Genomic DNA, 18,157 nt, shown 5'->3' on the forward strand with positions numbered 1-18,157 from the left:
AAACATGTGGCTGAACAAATGCAATATATGATAAAAACAAGCTTTTATTGTCGGTAAGCGCTTTTTTAATTTAAAATGGGTGGCGAAAGCCAAGCACACTCTGGCTAGGCTTATAAATGCCCTAGGGCAGATAGCCTAGTATGAACCTATATGAACTTGCAAGCCCATCCTATATAGGTAGCTAACTCAATTAACTCAAATTACTGAATTGGCATCTTGCAATGCTATGCTCATTACATCTAAAACATCCACTACTTACTGACTTTGATACTACTTGCATATATATTAACTGCTAGTTCATAGTAAACTAATGAGTTAATTCATAAAAATACATGATATATATTAAATTGAATAGTGTACATATAAATACTACCCAAAAGCCTTGAATAAGCATTAAAATTTATACACAAAAATAACCATAGAACAATGTATTATACTGTTTGGCCAAAGGTCTGTTTCCAAGTATTGGTTTTAGGGGAATTCTCTCATTAAGACCAGACCCCCTATCATCCCTTAGCCTGATAATCCAGCGTGTCTCTGATGTTTCTCTATTATTAGTGGTGTCACCCCCTCTCTCATTTTCCTCTATCTTTTCTATTGCTTGGAACCTAAATGCATGTCCTGAGTCTGTATTCTTAACATGCTTGGCTAAAGCATTTGTAAGGTTCCAATTTCTAATTTGTAGATGTTCACGTATCCTAAATCTGAGGTCCCTGATAGTTTTACCTACATACAAATTCAAGCAGATGTCACATACAGCTATTTACACAATATTTTTAGTGTGGCAAGTAGCCTGTACGTTAAATGTAAATATTCTGCCAGTATCAGGATGCGAAAAAGTGTTGCTAGTGTCTATAAATTTACATTGGTTGCATTTTCTGCATGGTGAAGTTCCTTTTATTGATGTTGCTTCTCCTTCCTTTTCTACCTTACCATCTCTAGGATAGCATAGGTGTCTTTTTAGAGATTTCTTATTCTTAAAAGAGAAGCTAGGGTCTTCACCTACTATCTCCTTTATCTTAGCATCATGCATTAGAATGGGCCAATGTTTCTTAATTATTCCCGTCACAGTGGACATGATATTGGAATATTGTGTGGGAACTCTTACTACCTTTCTTTTTCCTTGTCGACTAACTACATCATCCTCCACCCTTCTTGCAAAATATGGTTTACCGACGGTGTCCCTTAATTTGACGCCTTCTCCTACCAAAACATCACATTCTTTTGCGTAACCTCTCTCTCTGAATCTTTGCTTGAGGTCTACCACGTCTTGCTCAAAATCTTCTTCATTCGCTGTTAGTCTAGACACTCTCAATGTCTGCCCTTTAACTACATTCTTAAGAATGTGTCTGGGGTGCATACTTCTATGTAAAATTGTGTTTCTATAGCAATCCTTTCTATGTAGTTTATTAGTAATCTCCCCCTCTTCTGTTTTGATGTTTGACATCAAGAAAATTAATTTCTTTATCCGACACTTTTGTTTCAGAGCTCAGAAAACTATTAATATTTGTCTCGTAGAAGAACCTCTCTTAATTCTTCTTGATTCCCATCCCACAGCAGGAACAAGTATCCACAAATCATTTATAAAATATTATTGGTCCCCACTGCTCATTTTTCACCCATTTATTCTCCCATGATGCCATCACTAAATTGGCGTAGTATGTACTCACCATAACATTCCATCTGAGTAGTTCTGGTTCATTTGTCTTCAACCATCCCTCCCTACAGGCGGCAGTTATAGGTCACAAGTATTTTTTCAGGACGAGTTATCAGTCTAAGGTTCAGCAAACTCGATCTGGGGGTTGGAAGGTAGTGGAGGTGTATTATGGGTAAGGGGAGGAGCTTGGAGCTTGGAGCAGATGCTGGTAAAGTTGCTGGCTCAGATCCGATACGGATCTCTATCCCACAGGTTGAGGACAAATGAAGTAGAACTACTCAGATGGAACGTTATGGTGAGTACATAACTTCTTTTTTTGAGTGATTGAAAATTAGACTTTTTTTGTAAGGAAGGGGAGTGTTCTGCTTACTCTACTTTCCCTGTATGTAAGTGATTCTAGGAACATGACTGTTATATTACATCTTTAGACTGTTTCAGTTTTTGCTGAATGTTTGGATGGCTGAATATTGGCACATTTGGGGTAGTCCATGCATTCCTTGGGGTTTTCTGCATTTGAAATGACGTGAATTCCTGCATGGGATCTTAACTTTATTATGGTACTTTTGTCTTTTTAGTTCTTTAGTTCTTTCATCCTTTCTTCACATGAACTGCATTTCCTATGTTGTAAAGTCTGTCTGCCTATCACCATGAGTAGGAGAATATTGCAACTTCAAGTGTTTTAGTACAAGGGACATGTCAATATTTCATGCTTTGAATAACTGTTGCTTTATGTACCATCCATTGTTTTCTTTCCACTTTAAAATATATTCTCCTAAACTAACACCATTTACAACCATGTATATATTCTGATTAATACAGCCATTGCAGAAAACTACATTTCAGCCATGTGGGTAGGCCTTCTTCATAATCCCGTTACATGAAGATGGCACATTCAGTGAAGTGTCAAACTAGCGACCTATAGCAATCTTTCCTTTCCTCTCCAAAGAAGTTGAAAAATACGCCAGTAACTCCTAGTTTTTCTACGTGTTAACTAGTTACTTTCTTGTACCCAACATAGATTTAGACCCTACCACAGCATGGAAACTGCCCTGCTACAGTTCCTAGATACCATTAATCAAAGTAAAATCTCAGGTTATTTTGTCTCCACCATTTTCCTGGACTTGTCAGAAGTCTTCAGCACAGTCTCACATTAACTACTTATCCAAAGTCTAAATCTTATTGGCCTTACAACTCTGTCAGCTAGCTGGTGCACCAGCTACCTAAACAATCGCACGTAATCTGTAAAGTGGAATTACGTTCACTCCATCTTCCTTCCAGTCTCTGCAGGAGTCCCTCCCCCCCCCCAAGGTTCCATACTTTGGCCAGTACTTTTCAGTATCTTCATTAATGACTTGGACAAGGAGTCAGTAATACAATATACTGTTAACTCAACTTTAGTTTGCTCAGCTCCAAATCTTCCCATCTTAGAAACCATCATACAGGAAGATTTCACCTGTACTTGCTAAATAAATCTCAGTTGCTCATACACCCCAACAAAAACAAACTAATCCTCTCCATTCCCAAAAACAAATCAAAACAGCATTGACCTTAATATCTCCTCAAACCACACAAGAATTGAAAACTACAACGCAAAATTGCTAGGAGTTATCATTGGTAACATGTTAAAATCTGACTTTGACATTGACACTGCAGTCAAAAAGACACACTGCAGTCAAAAACACTAGGCTGTCATTACAAAGCAAAGCACCTCCTAACTTATCATAGTTAAAAAAAAATACCTGCCACTTCCCTTTTCCTTCCTACCTTCCTATATGCCTCAGCAGTATTCACAAATATCAGCTCTTCCACCAAAGACAAACTAGAAAGCATCTACAACCAAATTAACAAATTCACCTACAGCCTTCCAAACTGCTTCCACCACTGCAAGGCACTCAGTACCTTCAACTGGCTTGAACTTCCTCTACACATTACCTTCTGCCAGCCACTGTCAGCACACAAAATACACCCCCATCCACTTAAAGCACCCTTGTTGTCAAATCTTATCCATTGAAATGTACCAAATGAAACCCTAAGATCCTCAAAACTTGTGGAAGTTTAATAAAGATGTTGGGAAAAAAAAACTGACAGTAAATCAATTTTCTTTTGTTTATGGTGACTCACTAATTTCTGTTGCCATCTATAAGGCATAGAACAAACTTCAAAAACCACATTAGGCTTTTAAATAATCTGCAACAATTCAAATGTGCCCTAAAATATCACCTGGCAACTAATAAACTATGCCACTGTACCACACCTACATTTTGAGGTATGTAATCCTAAGTCTGTCTGCTGTTAATGCTGTACAGGTGTACTAATGTAGTATTTTTGATTTTACTCACAATATCCTGAAAACCTTATTTCCTTAGTCTGATGTGCTTTGTAAATAATGTTTGACTGTTTGGTTTGAAATACATTGTGAATAGTGTTTGTTGATTGTTTTTCTTCTGAATTGTCAAAAATGTTGTATCTGTCCTTGTTTTGGAGCTTTTGTCCCTGGACGTCCACTGAAAACTGGCATTCCAATCCCAGATGGACTTTCCCCAGTAAAGAAAAGCAAATAAATAAGTAAAATAAATTAACTCTGGTCAGTTTCAGACTTCCCTGGAGCTGGAGAATCTATCCCGTATTAGTTCACTCTACACAGGGCATTTTGAATATTATTTCAGACTATAACTTAGTGGCAGTGCAGGCAGCTTTTTTGTTTCCTTGCCCATGGAAGAATGTTTAAATTTGTATGAAGCAGAATATGGCAGCTTTGACTGTATAATTATTTAATTCTCCAGTTCCTACTTTATCTTATTCAGTGTCACACAGGAGTTTATCCTGTTGAGCAGCGGGTGTAATGCAGAGAACTAGTCCTGGACAGGACAGTAATCTTTAAGAGGACACACACACACACACACACACACACACACACACACACACACGCACACACACGCACACACACGCACACACACGCACACACACGCACACACGCACACACACACACACAATAGAGGAGAGTTAGTTCATCTAACAGCTTGTATTTAGGATGAGGTAGGGTTCTAGAACATCCAATGAGAGCATGCAGACTCTGTGCGGAAGGCAGTCTGAGTACTCAGACTGAGAATCAAGAGCTGTGAGGTAGCAGTACCAACTCCTGCACCACTCTGCTGTCTTTTTTTTCCACTGTCATGGGCAAACACTCAAGTCATATTCCACTAGGAAAGTGTCTGTTTCATTTGTTTGTTTGTTCTGAGGGTTCTGTACTAGGTCTTTACAGTTCAGACCTGCATCTGAACCTATGCTTTTACCATACACTGCTTGTCTGGATTTATTCTTTAAATCTACAGTAAGCTTTGGCACAGTAGTTCCACCGTCCTCCTTGCAGTTCTTACTTTGCTGAATAAAGCTACCTGAGAGAAGACAGGTAGTTGTATAGGTGCATGTCGTATCACTAAGCACATTCTCTAAGCAAGCTTACAGCCCTCCAGGAGCCTCGGACCTTTTCATTTTCTTTCTTTTTTTTTATATATATAATATAGCTGAGTCTGTAGTGCTCTAGTGAGAAAAAGAGCTGTGCGGAAGGCGCTGTCTCCTCATTGTGTGGTGCTGTTGTAATGGTGTGCCAGGAGGATTAGTCCTCATTGGTATTACTGAAGAAACATCTAATTCATGTCCATCTGTTAGTGGTCTGGAGCTTCACCTAATAATTGCTTTGTTAATAAGATGCTTTTTTTGATATGTTAGTTGCTTGCAATGATATCTTGAGTTTGACTTGACTTTCTTTCAGGACATTTCACTTTGAGTTACTTGTATCCTCTATATGCATAGCCACATGAATTGGATTTAATAGAAATAGACTTTATTGTTTGTAAAGATTTGCAAATATTTTATGAATATTGTTGTTCTCTGGAAAGGATCCCCAGGAGCACTCACGAAGAAATAAAACTCAAAGTAATGTACAGTTTTGTGTTTGCCACTGACTTTTTTTCTTGAAATATGATGTGTACTTGGTGAGATTGTCAACTGTAAACATTTTGCTTTATTTATTATCATAGTGAGGTGATGGCTAATGTCAAAGTATAAATGTAGCTATTTATTTTAGAATTTTATGTCGCTTAGCATTCTCTGTTCTTTAGAACAAGTTGATATTGGTCATTTAAGAAGGTTTTTGATAAAATATGCTAAAACGTCAGACTAGAGTCTGATCAGAATAACTTTTTTTTTTTAAAGAAAAAGTGTTCATGTTGTTACCACTGAAATTGTAGAATGCAGTTTTAGTTCATTATGTCTTTTATTTTCATACAGACTCTGTTAACAGTACCAGTACGGACCCAAGGTACTGCTGCTGCTGGGAGCCACATCCAGACCCAACGCCCAGCTGCTACCAGCATAGCAGCTGTCACGGCAAATGTCACTTCTCAGCTACCAGCCAGCACACCATGCACCACTACAGCAAGCCCATCTGTGACCACCACGGTGATTCAGAATGTAACTGGACAGAATATTATCAAACAGGTGAGTGTGAAGTTGTGCTGTTGAACAATGATACAAAATTTTTGTATTAAGTAGATGAACATGTTTTAGTGTCACAAAAAAAATTCATGTGAAGTATTGATTCTGTGAGATAGCTGCCATCATATAGGCACTGAGTATAGATTTTTCCCCCTCAAATTTGTGCAATGCTCTTTTCAAATGTACTACATTTTGAACTAACCTGGAGTTGCACTCAAACAGATATTTTAATTTTGTGCCAATTATTTTTCTGTCTATAGCCTATACTGCTGGGGCCTAGTGTGCGAAAGAGCAAAGTATGGTAGTGTACATTCACAGTGGTACAGGACATGTCAGAACAGTGCAAGTGTACGAGTGAAGAAATGTGGAAAATGTCAGAACAAACTCAGGCATGCTGTTTAGCTTACGCAGCTCAGACATACATGTATCACAGTAGTAAACAAAAGTAATGGGCCTTAGGAATAAAAAGCAAGCGAGTAGCATGTATAACAAGATATGATAAGAAGTCATCCCTCAGTAAGACAGTTGAGCAGATAAAACTTTTGTAGGCTGAGAGGTGCCATTCTGTACTGCACTGAGGAGCCTTCTGATTTCATTTCTGTGGTGTGCTCAGCTATATAGTGTAAATAAGCTGCCCCAGGACTGCCATCTTTTATCACAAAGTTGAAAGCTTATGTTGTTTTTAGGGAATTATCCTCACAATAATTTTAACATATTTTTGAGCTTTTTCTTCTTAGTTTTCAGTTCTGAGCCCTTGAATTCTCCTCTTTTTAAAAATAGTCATTTTTGTCTTCCTAAGTGTAGTTCTGACTAGGCAAGACAGACAGTTTTTAGCTCATGACTTTACTCCATTTTTCTCCAAATCTGCCTGTGGTAAGGCTGTTTTTCTTGCCAGTGGACACATTAGGCCTGATTACAAAAAGATTTGCTTTTGGTTTAAGTGACTTAATCTGGTATACTGCCCATCTGTAAAGGAGACTTGCACTACAGCAAAGTCTCTTACATTGGGAGCATGTTCTAGGGAATGGATCCTATTCAGTGACCCCATTTCATAGGGGAATTATGTTACATTAGTCAGTGCAGCATCAGTCAAGGATTTAAAGCATCACTAAAGACAGAAATGGGGTTAACTGTAGTACAAACTTAATAAATAAACTCATAAAGATAGCAACACTGTAGAAGCCAAACCTAGCCAAAAAATAGTGTTCGCAACAGCTGACTGTAAGCTGCACACCAGACAATAAAAACCCTGTAAATACGTTTTAAAAGCAGTTCATGCAGTTAGACTTTATTATGATTGAGCTCTTTCGTCCAAAGAAACTGTACTTCATCAGAATCAAAAACCTTTTCCATTAAAAACGTGTGTGTGTATATGTATACACACACACACACACACACACACACACACACACACACACACACACACACACACACACACACACACACACACACACCCCTAATGGTGTAATCATTAATTAATTAAACACGAACAATGTACTTAAAGGACAAGCATCTCAGATACACTTAAGACAAATCTGAAAAGATAAAACATCCATTGTGAAACAAACCTATGTATTGTAACCTACAAATATGCAGTAATTTAATGTAAAACCCTTATTTTCTACACAAGGAGAATGCGATAAATAACACATTCATTACCATAAAATGATGTATACCAATAACCACTATAAAAATTTTAACCCTTTAATCCCTATGTTCTAAAACTGGTTGAAGGGGAGTATTATCATTTATTCCTGGGGGACAAGTGTCATTGAGCAACAACTGCCACCATACTTCTGTTTCTTCTGAAAGTGTTTTTACATCACCACCCCTTGGGTTAATATTTACTTCTCCAAAATAGCGAATTTGAAAGTGTCACATCCCATTCTAGATACCAAATGCCTAAATAGGGCATTATTACCATTCTGCTGCTTATTTGGTACAGATGCTCATATATTCTGCCCTTGAGGGCTTTGTCTGTTTTTCCGACATAAAAAGCCGGACAGGACATACATTTAACCAAATAAATCATGTGATCTGATGTTGTCAGTCTTCTTCCCATTCATGACTGATGGGTTCAGTTCCGAGCCCTCTGAACCATGTTGGCCTAATACCAAGCTTATGTATACCAAAAACTCTCGAGCTAAGCTGCTACCCACAATGCCCTTCTCCCTGTTACCTCAGATCTCATTTGCCATGTAGCCATATAGCAGCTTTTCACCGAGCTCTTCAGCTGAGTGTTCTATTTTATTGATAACTGTATATTTTTGAGCTTTTTTTCCCTGGTCTCACTCTTTTACCCTTATTTTTTTCTAACTAGTTCTATCCATTTGGTATTTCTCATACCATTGTTGGTACACCCTTTCCTTACCTTTGTGGTATCGCTTGATACCATCGTTGGTATCTTCTTTCTATTTCTTCCTTCTTTCTTTTTAGGTACTAGTAGTGTGTGTATTTTGTGTGTATGGAAATGTCTGACAAAAAAGGGACATCGGGGTTTAAACATTGCACCTCTTACAATGGCAAACTTCCTAACAGCGACTCGCACGATGACTGTGTTTATTGTCTGGAGGTTTCTCACCTCTCTGTTAAACCTTCTTGCCTGATTTGTCTAAGTTTTAGTCAGTGGACGCTGAACGAAAGCAAAAACAAACTGATTTTGAAAGGCCTTTTAGTTTCTCCTTTCTCAGAGGCTCTTTCTGTGTCGGAGGTCTCAACCCCTCCAGTGAAGGACAAGAAACGTCCCCATTCTGATCCCCGTTCACCGGCTGGTGATAAGGGCAAGTCTCACAAACATAAGGCCCACAAATCTTTGGAGCATAAGATTGCTTCATCGGCTCCGACTACTGCTTCTGGTCCGAGCTCTACTCCAATTGCCACTTTCACTGAAACCGTAGATTTTTCAGAATTTTCAGCGTCGGCGCCACCTTTGGTACCGACCTCTATGGCACTGACCCTGCCTTCCATGTCAGCTACGGCTCCGACCTTACCTTCCACATCAGCTACGGCACCGACTTCACCTTTTACCACACCTAAAGTGGTTTCGACCCACACAATTCCTTTGGAACTGATAACTTCGACTCCAAGTGTGTCCTCTGCACCGAGTCCTTTTTCTATGCCACTGATCCCTTTACTACCTGTCCCCAAGTTAGAGACTATGGTGCCAGTAGCTCAAACACCACGGACCCGATACTCCCCTTCATTGGATCCGTTCCTGGGTCAGAAGTACAGCCCCTTTCTGGACCGACCCGACTCCCCTTCAGGAGTGTCCATGAGGTCCACCAGGAGTCTTTCTGAATTCGATGTAGTGCACCTGTTGGATCAGCTGTTGAAAGCCAGAGGGATAACAAATGTTCCCAAGACTCACCCCCCCCCCCTTTGAGGTTTGGGTCTATCACTCTCAGGACTCCCACATATACTCCTCCTTTGGATCCATTGGTTCCTAGGCCCATTGCTGCAACATCCTTTGTGGAAACCCGTCCCTCGGTGGCGACAGTGACTCTCACTGAGGCTTTAAGCCACCACTTTGGATTACCGTCCCATCCCTTCCTCAGACTCATGGTTGGGGGCAGAATCCTCGGTCCTGAGCATGGTTCTGAATGCTTTATTGGTTCTGTCCATGGATCCCCGATCTTGCTTGAGTCTCCATCCCTGGGAGCAGGTCTGGCGGGGCAGGGTGTAACCCCAGATCTGAAGTAGGAGATTCATTTGTCAGCAACCTGTGGGTATGGATCCGATATCGGATCCGAACCGGCATGGTTTATCCAGCTATGGATCCGAGCTCCTAGCTCCTCCCCTCACCCATAATGCCCTGCTCTCCCTACATGACCTCAGATCTAGTTTGCCGCGTTCATGGTGACAGCTTGATCTTTGAGCTCCTTCAGCTAAGTGATATTTTAGTATTTTATAAGAGTATTTTTTGTAAAAAAAAAAAATAGTTTTTGTTAACTTTTTACTTGTTAACTTGCTAGTTTTCTTTTTGTTTAAAAAAAAAAAAAAAAAAAAAATGTCTGAGGCCCCAAAGGCGATATTTTTGAAATGCTCCGAGTGTGGCCATAAGCTGTCCCCTACGGATGGCCACACTCGGTGCATTCGATGCCTTGGGGTTGAACACCTCACTTCTGGATGTTCAATCTGTGCAGGGTTCAACCCCAGGGCATTGAAGGAGCGGAGGTCGAAGTTGGTCTTGGCGGGACTTTTACCCCCGGACTCGGCTTCGGCCTCTGCCCCGTTGGTAGTTACCGCTCCTGCGGTACCTGCCCTACCTGCTCCCGCTCCTCCTCCCGTGATTCAAACTCCCTCTATGGGTTCGGAGGAGAGGAAAGCTAGGAAGAAGGACCAGAGAGAGAAGCACCACAAGCGGCGGGCCGAAACCTCCGTCTCGGCCCCGCCGGCTAAGCGGGCTTCTCCTCCGGCCTCTCTAGCTACTGGTTCTCCTCCTTCTCGGCTCCGGTCCCCAACTTTTTCACCGGGACCTGAGGAGGAGGAGACCCAACCTCCTTCGAGGCTATTGAGGCAGTACTCAAGGCCTACCTCGGTAGCCTCTTCGAGGTCGACCTATAGTCTCTCCCGATGCCGATCTGGACCGGATGATGCGAAGGTTCATCCAGGCCCAGATGCAGATGGGAGTGCTCCTGCCTCCCCCCCCGGGGGGGGAGCTCGACCCCCTTTTTCAAGCCAGTAGCTCCTTCTCCGACCCGCTACCCAGGTTCGGAGCACTCAGAGCCGGGCAGCTTTGGAGCCGGGGGTGGGTCGGCTCCGATAGTACTGGCTACTTCGGATCCGACCCTGCCCTCGAGTGTGTCTGATCCGACCTCTCAGAGCCTTGGCCCAAGTTTCGGATCCGAGGGACTCAGTGTGCCTTCGGCGCCGTCCGTGTCGGAGCACACTGGTCCCTCGGATCCGAGGGGCTCGGCGCCGGCTCCGATCCACTCCTCGGATCCGAGGGGGAGCCGACTGTCGGATCCTTTGGTCGAGGCCGGCTCCCCTTCGGCTTTTGATGTAGTGGAGAGGGCTCTGTTGAGGGCTTCCGGACCCCCGGCACTTGCTTCGGCTCCGTCCCGCACTCCATCTGCTCTGGGTCAGGCTTCCGTCACCCGGCCACTGGGACAGCCCGTTTCAATGCCCCAAGCAGTTCCTGTGGAATTAGACACTGCTTGCGAGGGCTCCTCGGACAGTCCCCCCGAGGAGGCTCCTCGCAAGCACACGTGTAAAAGGAGGCACATAGACTCCCCCGACTCTTTAACTGAAGACACGGACTTGGAGGAAGGGGAAGGCTCCCCAAGATCACCCCCCGAGGATGTCTCCTTTGGAGACATCATGGAAATGCTTCATATAAGAGGTGGGTGGTCTTCCCCAAAGTCTTCTTTGGACGAGTCCGTGTTCTTGGAGGCATTCGAAGCGGGCCCGTCTACCTCTTGGGTGTACCCTCCTGCCGACCCCCTGGTGGACCTTATTACCACCAGGGCGTGGAAGAAACCGGACACCGTGGAGCCAATCCCCAAAAGGCCAGACAGGATTCTCAGCCCCCCTGCTGACCGTGCCCACTGGAGTAAGGGACCTCCGGTAGATGCCATGTTGACGGCAGCAGCCACCAAGAGGGAACTCGCCCAGGAGAGTCCCTCAGTCCGTCCTCCGAGCAAGGAGTCTCGGGTGATGGACCGCTTGGGGAAGCGAATGTTTAGTTCAGCGACCTTCTCAGTGAGGGCGCTCAACTATCTGGCACATGTTATTAGGATGCAGCGCGATCTTATCAAAGAATACGCTGCATCCCCCCCAGAGTCCATGTCGGAGGAGGACAAACATTTGCACTCCACCCGTATGGCCACTCTTCGGTTCGTGACAAATACCTCTATGCGGTTGCTTTCCCATGCTACTGAGGCAGCCTCTAGAGCTGCAGGAGTAGGCCTAGTCACGAGACGCCAGGCCTGGCTCTGCCATTGCGATTTCACGGAGCCCTTCAAGGCGTCTTTCGCGAACGCCCCCTTTGATGGTTCTGCCCTTTTTGGCAAGACGGTTCGCGACACCTTGGTCCAGAGCGAGAAGGATGGGAAGACGCTGTCTGCCGTCGGAGTCCGCTTCTCTGTGCCCCAGAGGTCCTACTCTAGGAACCAAAAGGGCCAGAAGAAGATGTGGTTCCGGAAGTCGCAGCAATCCCAACCCGCTCCAGACAACCAGTCCTTCCGTGGCAGAGGAGGACAGGGCGGACGCCGCCCCAGGGGCAGAGGGGCTCCCAGGAATTTCGGGTCCAGAGAACCTTTCTCTGAGCGACCCGTGCAGCAACCCTGAGGGGTTGCCCGACTGCTCCACTCTGGAGGCAGTCGGGGGATGTTTTTTGGAGCACCTAGCGGCATGGGAGTCCATAACATCAGACCGCTGGGTCCTCCGCATTACATCCAGAGGATACAAAACCCTTTTCTTCACGTCCCAAAACCAAAATCCCTCCCCGACGTTCCACCCGATCAGAGGGAGGCCGCTTCAGCAGAAATTGGCTATCTGCTGAGGAAAAGAGCCATCCAGCCCGTCCCCCCAGACCAGATCGGATCAGGGTTCTACTCCAGGTTCTTTTTAGTGCCAAAAAAGATGGGGGACCTAAGACCCATTTTAGATCTGTCCCTATTAAACCTGGCAGTTCCCAAGGAGAAGTTCCGGATGGTCACTTTACAATCTATCCTCCCCCTTCTGGAAGAGAATCACTGGATGTGCTCTATAGACCTCAAGGATGCGTACTACCACATACTAATGGACAGACGGTCCAGGAGGTTTCTTCGCTTCTGGCTGGGAGCCAGTCACTACCAGTTCAGGGTCCTTCCCTTTGGTCTCACCACAGCCCCCAGGGTGTTCACCAAAGTATTAGCAGTGGTTGCAGCCCACCTGAGGCTTCAGGGGGTGCAGGCCTTTCCGTACCTGGACGACTGGCTTCTCACCACCCCAACAAGGCATCTACTATCCTTGGCAAGAGATTCCTTTCTTCAGCTAGCTCCCTGGCTAGGCATCACGATAAACGTAGGAAAGTCCAACCTGGCCTCTACTCAGTTGATAGAATTCATAGGTGCCAGGTTAGACACGAGGCAGTTAAGCGCCTTCCTCACAACTGACAGAATTTGGAATCTACGACTCCAGGTGCGGGCCATCCTCCGCTCCATCTCAGTTCCGGCGGAATTGGTTCTGAGGGCACTAGGGTCCATGGCGGCAGCGATTTCTCTTCTCCCACTCGCCCGCTTGAATATGCGGGTACTTCAGTGGATGCTCCAAGTACAATGGTCTTATCTTTCTCTCCCTCTACATCACCCCATTGCAATCAACAAGGCTTGCAAGCGGTCTCTCTTGTGGTGGCTCCATTCCGAGGATCTCCAAGGAGGCCGCCCCTTTTGTGCTTCTCCCCCTCTCGCCACAGTGACCACAGACGCATCTCGCCTCGGGTGGGGGGGGCATTTTGCGGGACGGACGGTCCAAGGCACGTGGAACGACTCAGAGACCTCCCTGCATATCAATGTTCTGGAGATGAGGGCCGTGCTCTTCACGTTGCAAGCACTTCAAGCCTTTCTTCCCCTGGGAACAATTGCGATTCAGTCAGACAACATGTCGGTGGTCTGGTACATCAACAAACAGGGGGGGAACCAGGTCTTATCCTTTATGTCGAGAAGCCATGAGAGTGTGGGAATGGGCGATCTCCACCAACCGCTTTCTCATTGCAACGCACGTTCCGGGTCGGTCCAACATCCTTGCGGACAAGCTCAGTCGCACCATTCTCTCCCCGTACGAGTGGTCTCTCAATGTTCAAGTAGCGAAACGTATCTTCGCACGGTGGGGAACTCCTTGTTGCGATCTCTTTGCTTCTCCCTTAAACACCAAGTGCGACAGGTTTTTCGCTCTAATCCCTCCTCCAGGGGATTCCCCGAGAGACGCTCTGGTGCATGCTTGGCCTCCCGGTCTGCTTTATGCATACCCCCCTCTGCCTCTGATGCTCCAGGTTCTTCAGAAAGCCTCTCGGTTGGGGTGCAGAATGATCCTCATAGCCCCATTCTGGCCTCGGCAGATCTGGTTCCCTTACCTAAGGTCTCACTCAGTGAATCCACCTTGGATTCTAGATCCCATTCCGGATCTGATAGCACACCCATCGAACCTACCATCTCCGAACCTGGACAACCTGAAGCTGACTGCTTGGCTGCTCCAGTTCCACTCCTAATCAGGACTCCCGGTATTTCGTCTCAGCGGCACATAAACCCTCTACCAGAAAAACTTACCGCAGTAAATGGAAGCGATTCTCCATTTGAGCAGAGCGGCAAGGTCTAGATCCCTTCACGGTTCCTCTTCCCATGGTTCTAGACTTCCTTACCACTCTTTTTAATGATGACGCCAGTAGTTCCACGGTCAAAGTTCAGCTAGCGGCCATTTCTCATTATCATGTTGGCCATGACTCTGGGCCTCTTATGTCTGCCAAGTTATGTAAAATCTTCCTAAAAGGCACATTTCTGCTTAGACCCCCTGTCAAGCAGGCGGTTCCACCATGGGATCTTTCCTTGGTTCTTCAGGCCTTGACCGCTCCCCCCTTCGAGCCTGCGGCCACAGTAGATCTAAAATTCTTATCTCTTAAGACTGCATTTTTAGTAGCAATTACTTCAGCCAAAAGAGTTTCGGAACTTCAAGCCCTGTCCATGAAGCCGCCTTACTTGATCTTCCATCCGGACCGTGTGTACCTCAGGATCAATCCCTCTTTTCTTCCTAAGGTAGCTTCGGAAGCAAACATTAATCAGTCCATCAACCTCACCGTTTTCTTTCCTAAATATCAGAACAAAGGCGAGTACAAGCTGCATTTATTGGATGTTCACAGGCAGCTTTGTTTTTATCTTAACAGGACAGCTGGTCACAGGCAATCCGACCAATTGTTCATTTCCTTTGCCAAATTCAATCTGGGTAAACCAATTTCCAAAGTCTCCTTGTCACGCTGGATTTCCCAGTGTATTCTATTAGCTTACCAAGCTTCCGGAAGGTCCGCACCGGACGGAGTCCATGCTCATTCAACCCGGTCTGTTTCTACCTCAGCAGCCTTTAAGGCTAGGATTCCTCTGGATGACATTTGTTCAGCAGCCACTTGGGCTTCATCTCATACCTTTATTTCTCATTACAAGCTGGATATCACGTCTAGAGGTAGAGCATCCTTTGGCTCCGCGGTGCTCTGGAATATCCTTCCATGACGGCCGCCCAAGATTCAGGTAGCTGGGGACTCTGTCCCACAGGTTGCTGACAAATGAATCTCCTACTTCAGATTTAGAAGTTATGTACTTACCATAACGTTCCATCTGAGTAGGTGAATTCATTTGTCTGCAACCATCCCGCCCTCCTATCCCCCTGGCCTTGTCAGTTTCCTGCATAGAATGTGTTATCCTTTGATTAGGGTATTTGATACAGGGCAAACTCGATCTGAGGTCATGTAGGGAGAGCAGGGCATTATGGGTGAGGGGAGGAGCTAGGAGCTCAGATCCATAGCTGGATAAACCATGCCGGTTCGGATCCGATATCGGATCCATACCCACAGGTTGCAGACAAATGAATTCACCTACTCAGATGGAACGTTATGGTAAGTACATAACTTCTAATTCCGAGGATGTCCTACTCAGTTCCGGGCTCCCATTCTGCTTTCCAGGTGATGGATAAGGTGCTTGCTTCAGGAAGTGCTCCTCTGATGTTGGAACTTCACCCTGTTCCCTCTGAGCTACAGCTACCACGGGCCACCTCCCCAGGACACTGTGAGCAGAAGCCACAGGAAACCCCAGTTCAGGGTACCCATCTTTCTGAGTCTTCCTCAGAAATCCCCACTGACGAACCTCCTCGTAAGAATGTGTGTAAGAGGAAACACAGTAACTCTCCTGAAGAGTCTTTGACAGAGGATACAGACTACAATGATGGGGGAGGGGTCACCCCCTGATGATGTCTCCTTCGGAGACATCCTTGAAATAGTGAAACAGAGGGGTGGCTGGAAGCCATCTAACTCTTCCTCTGAGGAGTCCGTCTTCCTGCAGACTTTTCACTCTCGGCCTTCTACCTCTTGGGTGACCCCATCTGCTGATGAGTTAGTTCAGCTCATGGTGCAGCGTGCGTGGAAGAACCCTGACTCTATTAAGGCCATTCCCCAGAGACCAGATAAGATTCTTTCCCCACCGGAGTACCCCCACTGGTCCAGATGTTTGCCAGTTGACGTTGTGGTGGTGGCTGCGGTCACTAAAAAGGATCTTGCGGAAGAAAGTCCTACTGTCTACCCGCCCAATAGAGAGTCCTGGGCTGTGGGCAGACTGGGGAAGCGAGTTTTTGCTTCAGCGACCTTTGCTGTCATGTCCCAGAACTACTTGGCACATTTCATGAGACTCCAAAGAGATCTGATTACTGAACTTTCTGGAGCCCTCGAGAGTCAAATTTCTGATGGGGCACACGACAAGGTTGCCTCTCAACTTGCCACCTTTGATTCTATCTCAATCTCGTCCATGAGGTTGCTCTCCCACACAACTAAAGGAGCGGCTAGAGCTGCAGGTGCAGACATAGTTATGAGGCGTCATGCCTGGATGCGCATCTGTGACCTCATGGACTCCAAGTCCTCCTTTTTGAATGCCTCTATTGAACCATCTTCCTTATTTGGTTCTAAAGTAAAGGACACACTGGCCAGGTGTGAGCAGGAAGGAAAGACTTGGTCTGCCATTGACTTACGTTTTTCCAAGCCCCAGCATTCTTTTTCCAGGAACCAGAGGAGTGGGAAAATATGGCACAAGAAATCTCAAGGTCCTTTCCGTAATGCATATGGCGAGGATTCCCCTAGAGGCAGAGGGGGTTTCAATGGTGGAAGATGCCCCTTTAGGGGCAGAGGGGGTCCCCGAAACAACACTCCAGGGATTCTTTCTCTGGGCGGTCGTATCAACGCTCCTGAAGTGTTGCCCGATTGCTTTCCTCTGGAAGCAGTCGGGGCTCGTTTTTTTCTGCACCAAACTGCCTGGCACTTTATTACAAAAGACCAATGGGTTGCAGAGAATAATCTACAGAGGCTACTACATCCCTCTAACCTTCCGTCCAAAGCCTACAAAGAACATTCCCGATGTTCCACCCAATCAAAGGGAAGAAGTGGCTTCAGAGTTAAGAAAGCTGTGTCAAAAAAGAGTCATTCAACCAGTCCCACCAGACCAATGTGGATCCGGTTTTTACTCAAGATTCTTTTTGGTGCCAAAAAAGACCGGGGACTGGAGACCCATTCTGGATCTCGGCTATTTAAACAAATTAGTGGTTCAAACCAAATTCCACTTGATCACTGTTCAATCCATTCTCCCTTTTTTATGGTAGGATGTTTGGATGTGCTCGATAGCCCTCTGGGATGCGTATTACCACATCAAAATGGACAAACGCTCCAGGAGTCTCCTTCACTTCCAGGTAGGAACCAGTCATTGCCAGTTCCGCACCCTGCCATTCGGGTCTCTTGACGGCCCCCAGAGTGTTCACAAAATGTCTGGCAGTGTTGACAGCTCATCTGAGACTTCAAGGATTCCAGATGTTTCCATATTTAGACGATTGGCTCCTTTCCACCCCCACCAGGCTTCTTCTGAACATGGCCCTTTATTATACACTCTTACTAGTAGAGTCCTTAGGCATCACCATACATTAGGAGAAATCCAATTTACAACCTACCCAGCAGCTGGAATTTATAGGGGCAGTTTTCAATACTCGAACATGCCTGATATCTCTACCAGCTCACAGACTTCAGAGGTTAAGATTGCAAGTCCGGGTGATACTCTGTCAAAGAAAGGTGTTGTCAGCAAGAGAAGTTCTCCAGGCTCTGGTGTCCATGGCAGCAGTCACTCCGGTAGTTCATCTGGCAAGATCACACATGAGACTGTTACAATGGCTCCTATTGTCCCAGTGGTTGGCAAATCTTCACCCCCTAAACTCACAGATCCTCATTACCAACTCTTGCAAGCAAGATCTCCTCTGGTGGATGAGGCCAGACACAGAACTTTGGTGTCG

At 45.4% G+C, this 18,157-nt stretch overlaps 1 protein-coding gene across 1 annotated transcript in view; it reads left to right on the top strand.

Annotated features, from left to right (window-relative positions):
• Positions 1–18,157, top strand: part of NFRKB (nuclear factor related to kappaB binding protein) — a gene marked incomplete in the record, with an annotated part of 1,477,031 nt that overhangs the window by 1,231,532 nt on the left and 227,342 nt on the right. The window contains 1 exon segment of the mRNA XM_044081086.1: positions 5,948–6,157. Coding sequence (XP_043937021.1) covers positions 5,948–6,157 — 210 coding nt within the window.

Source organism: Protopterus annectens, chromosome 8.part0 (genome assembly GCF_019279795.1).
Source record: "Protopterus annectens isolate FY-2018-M chromosome 8.part0, PAN1.0, whole genome shotgun sequence".
NCBI lineage: Eukaryota > Metazoa > Chordata > Ceratodontiformes > Protopteridae > Protopterus > Protopterus annectens.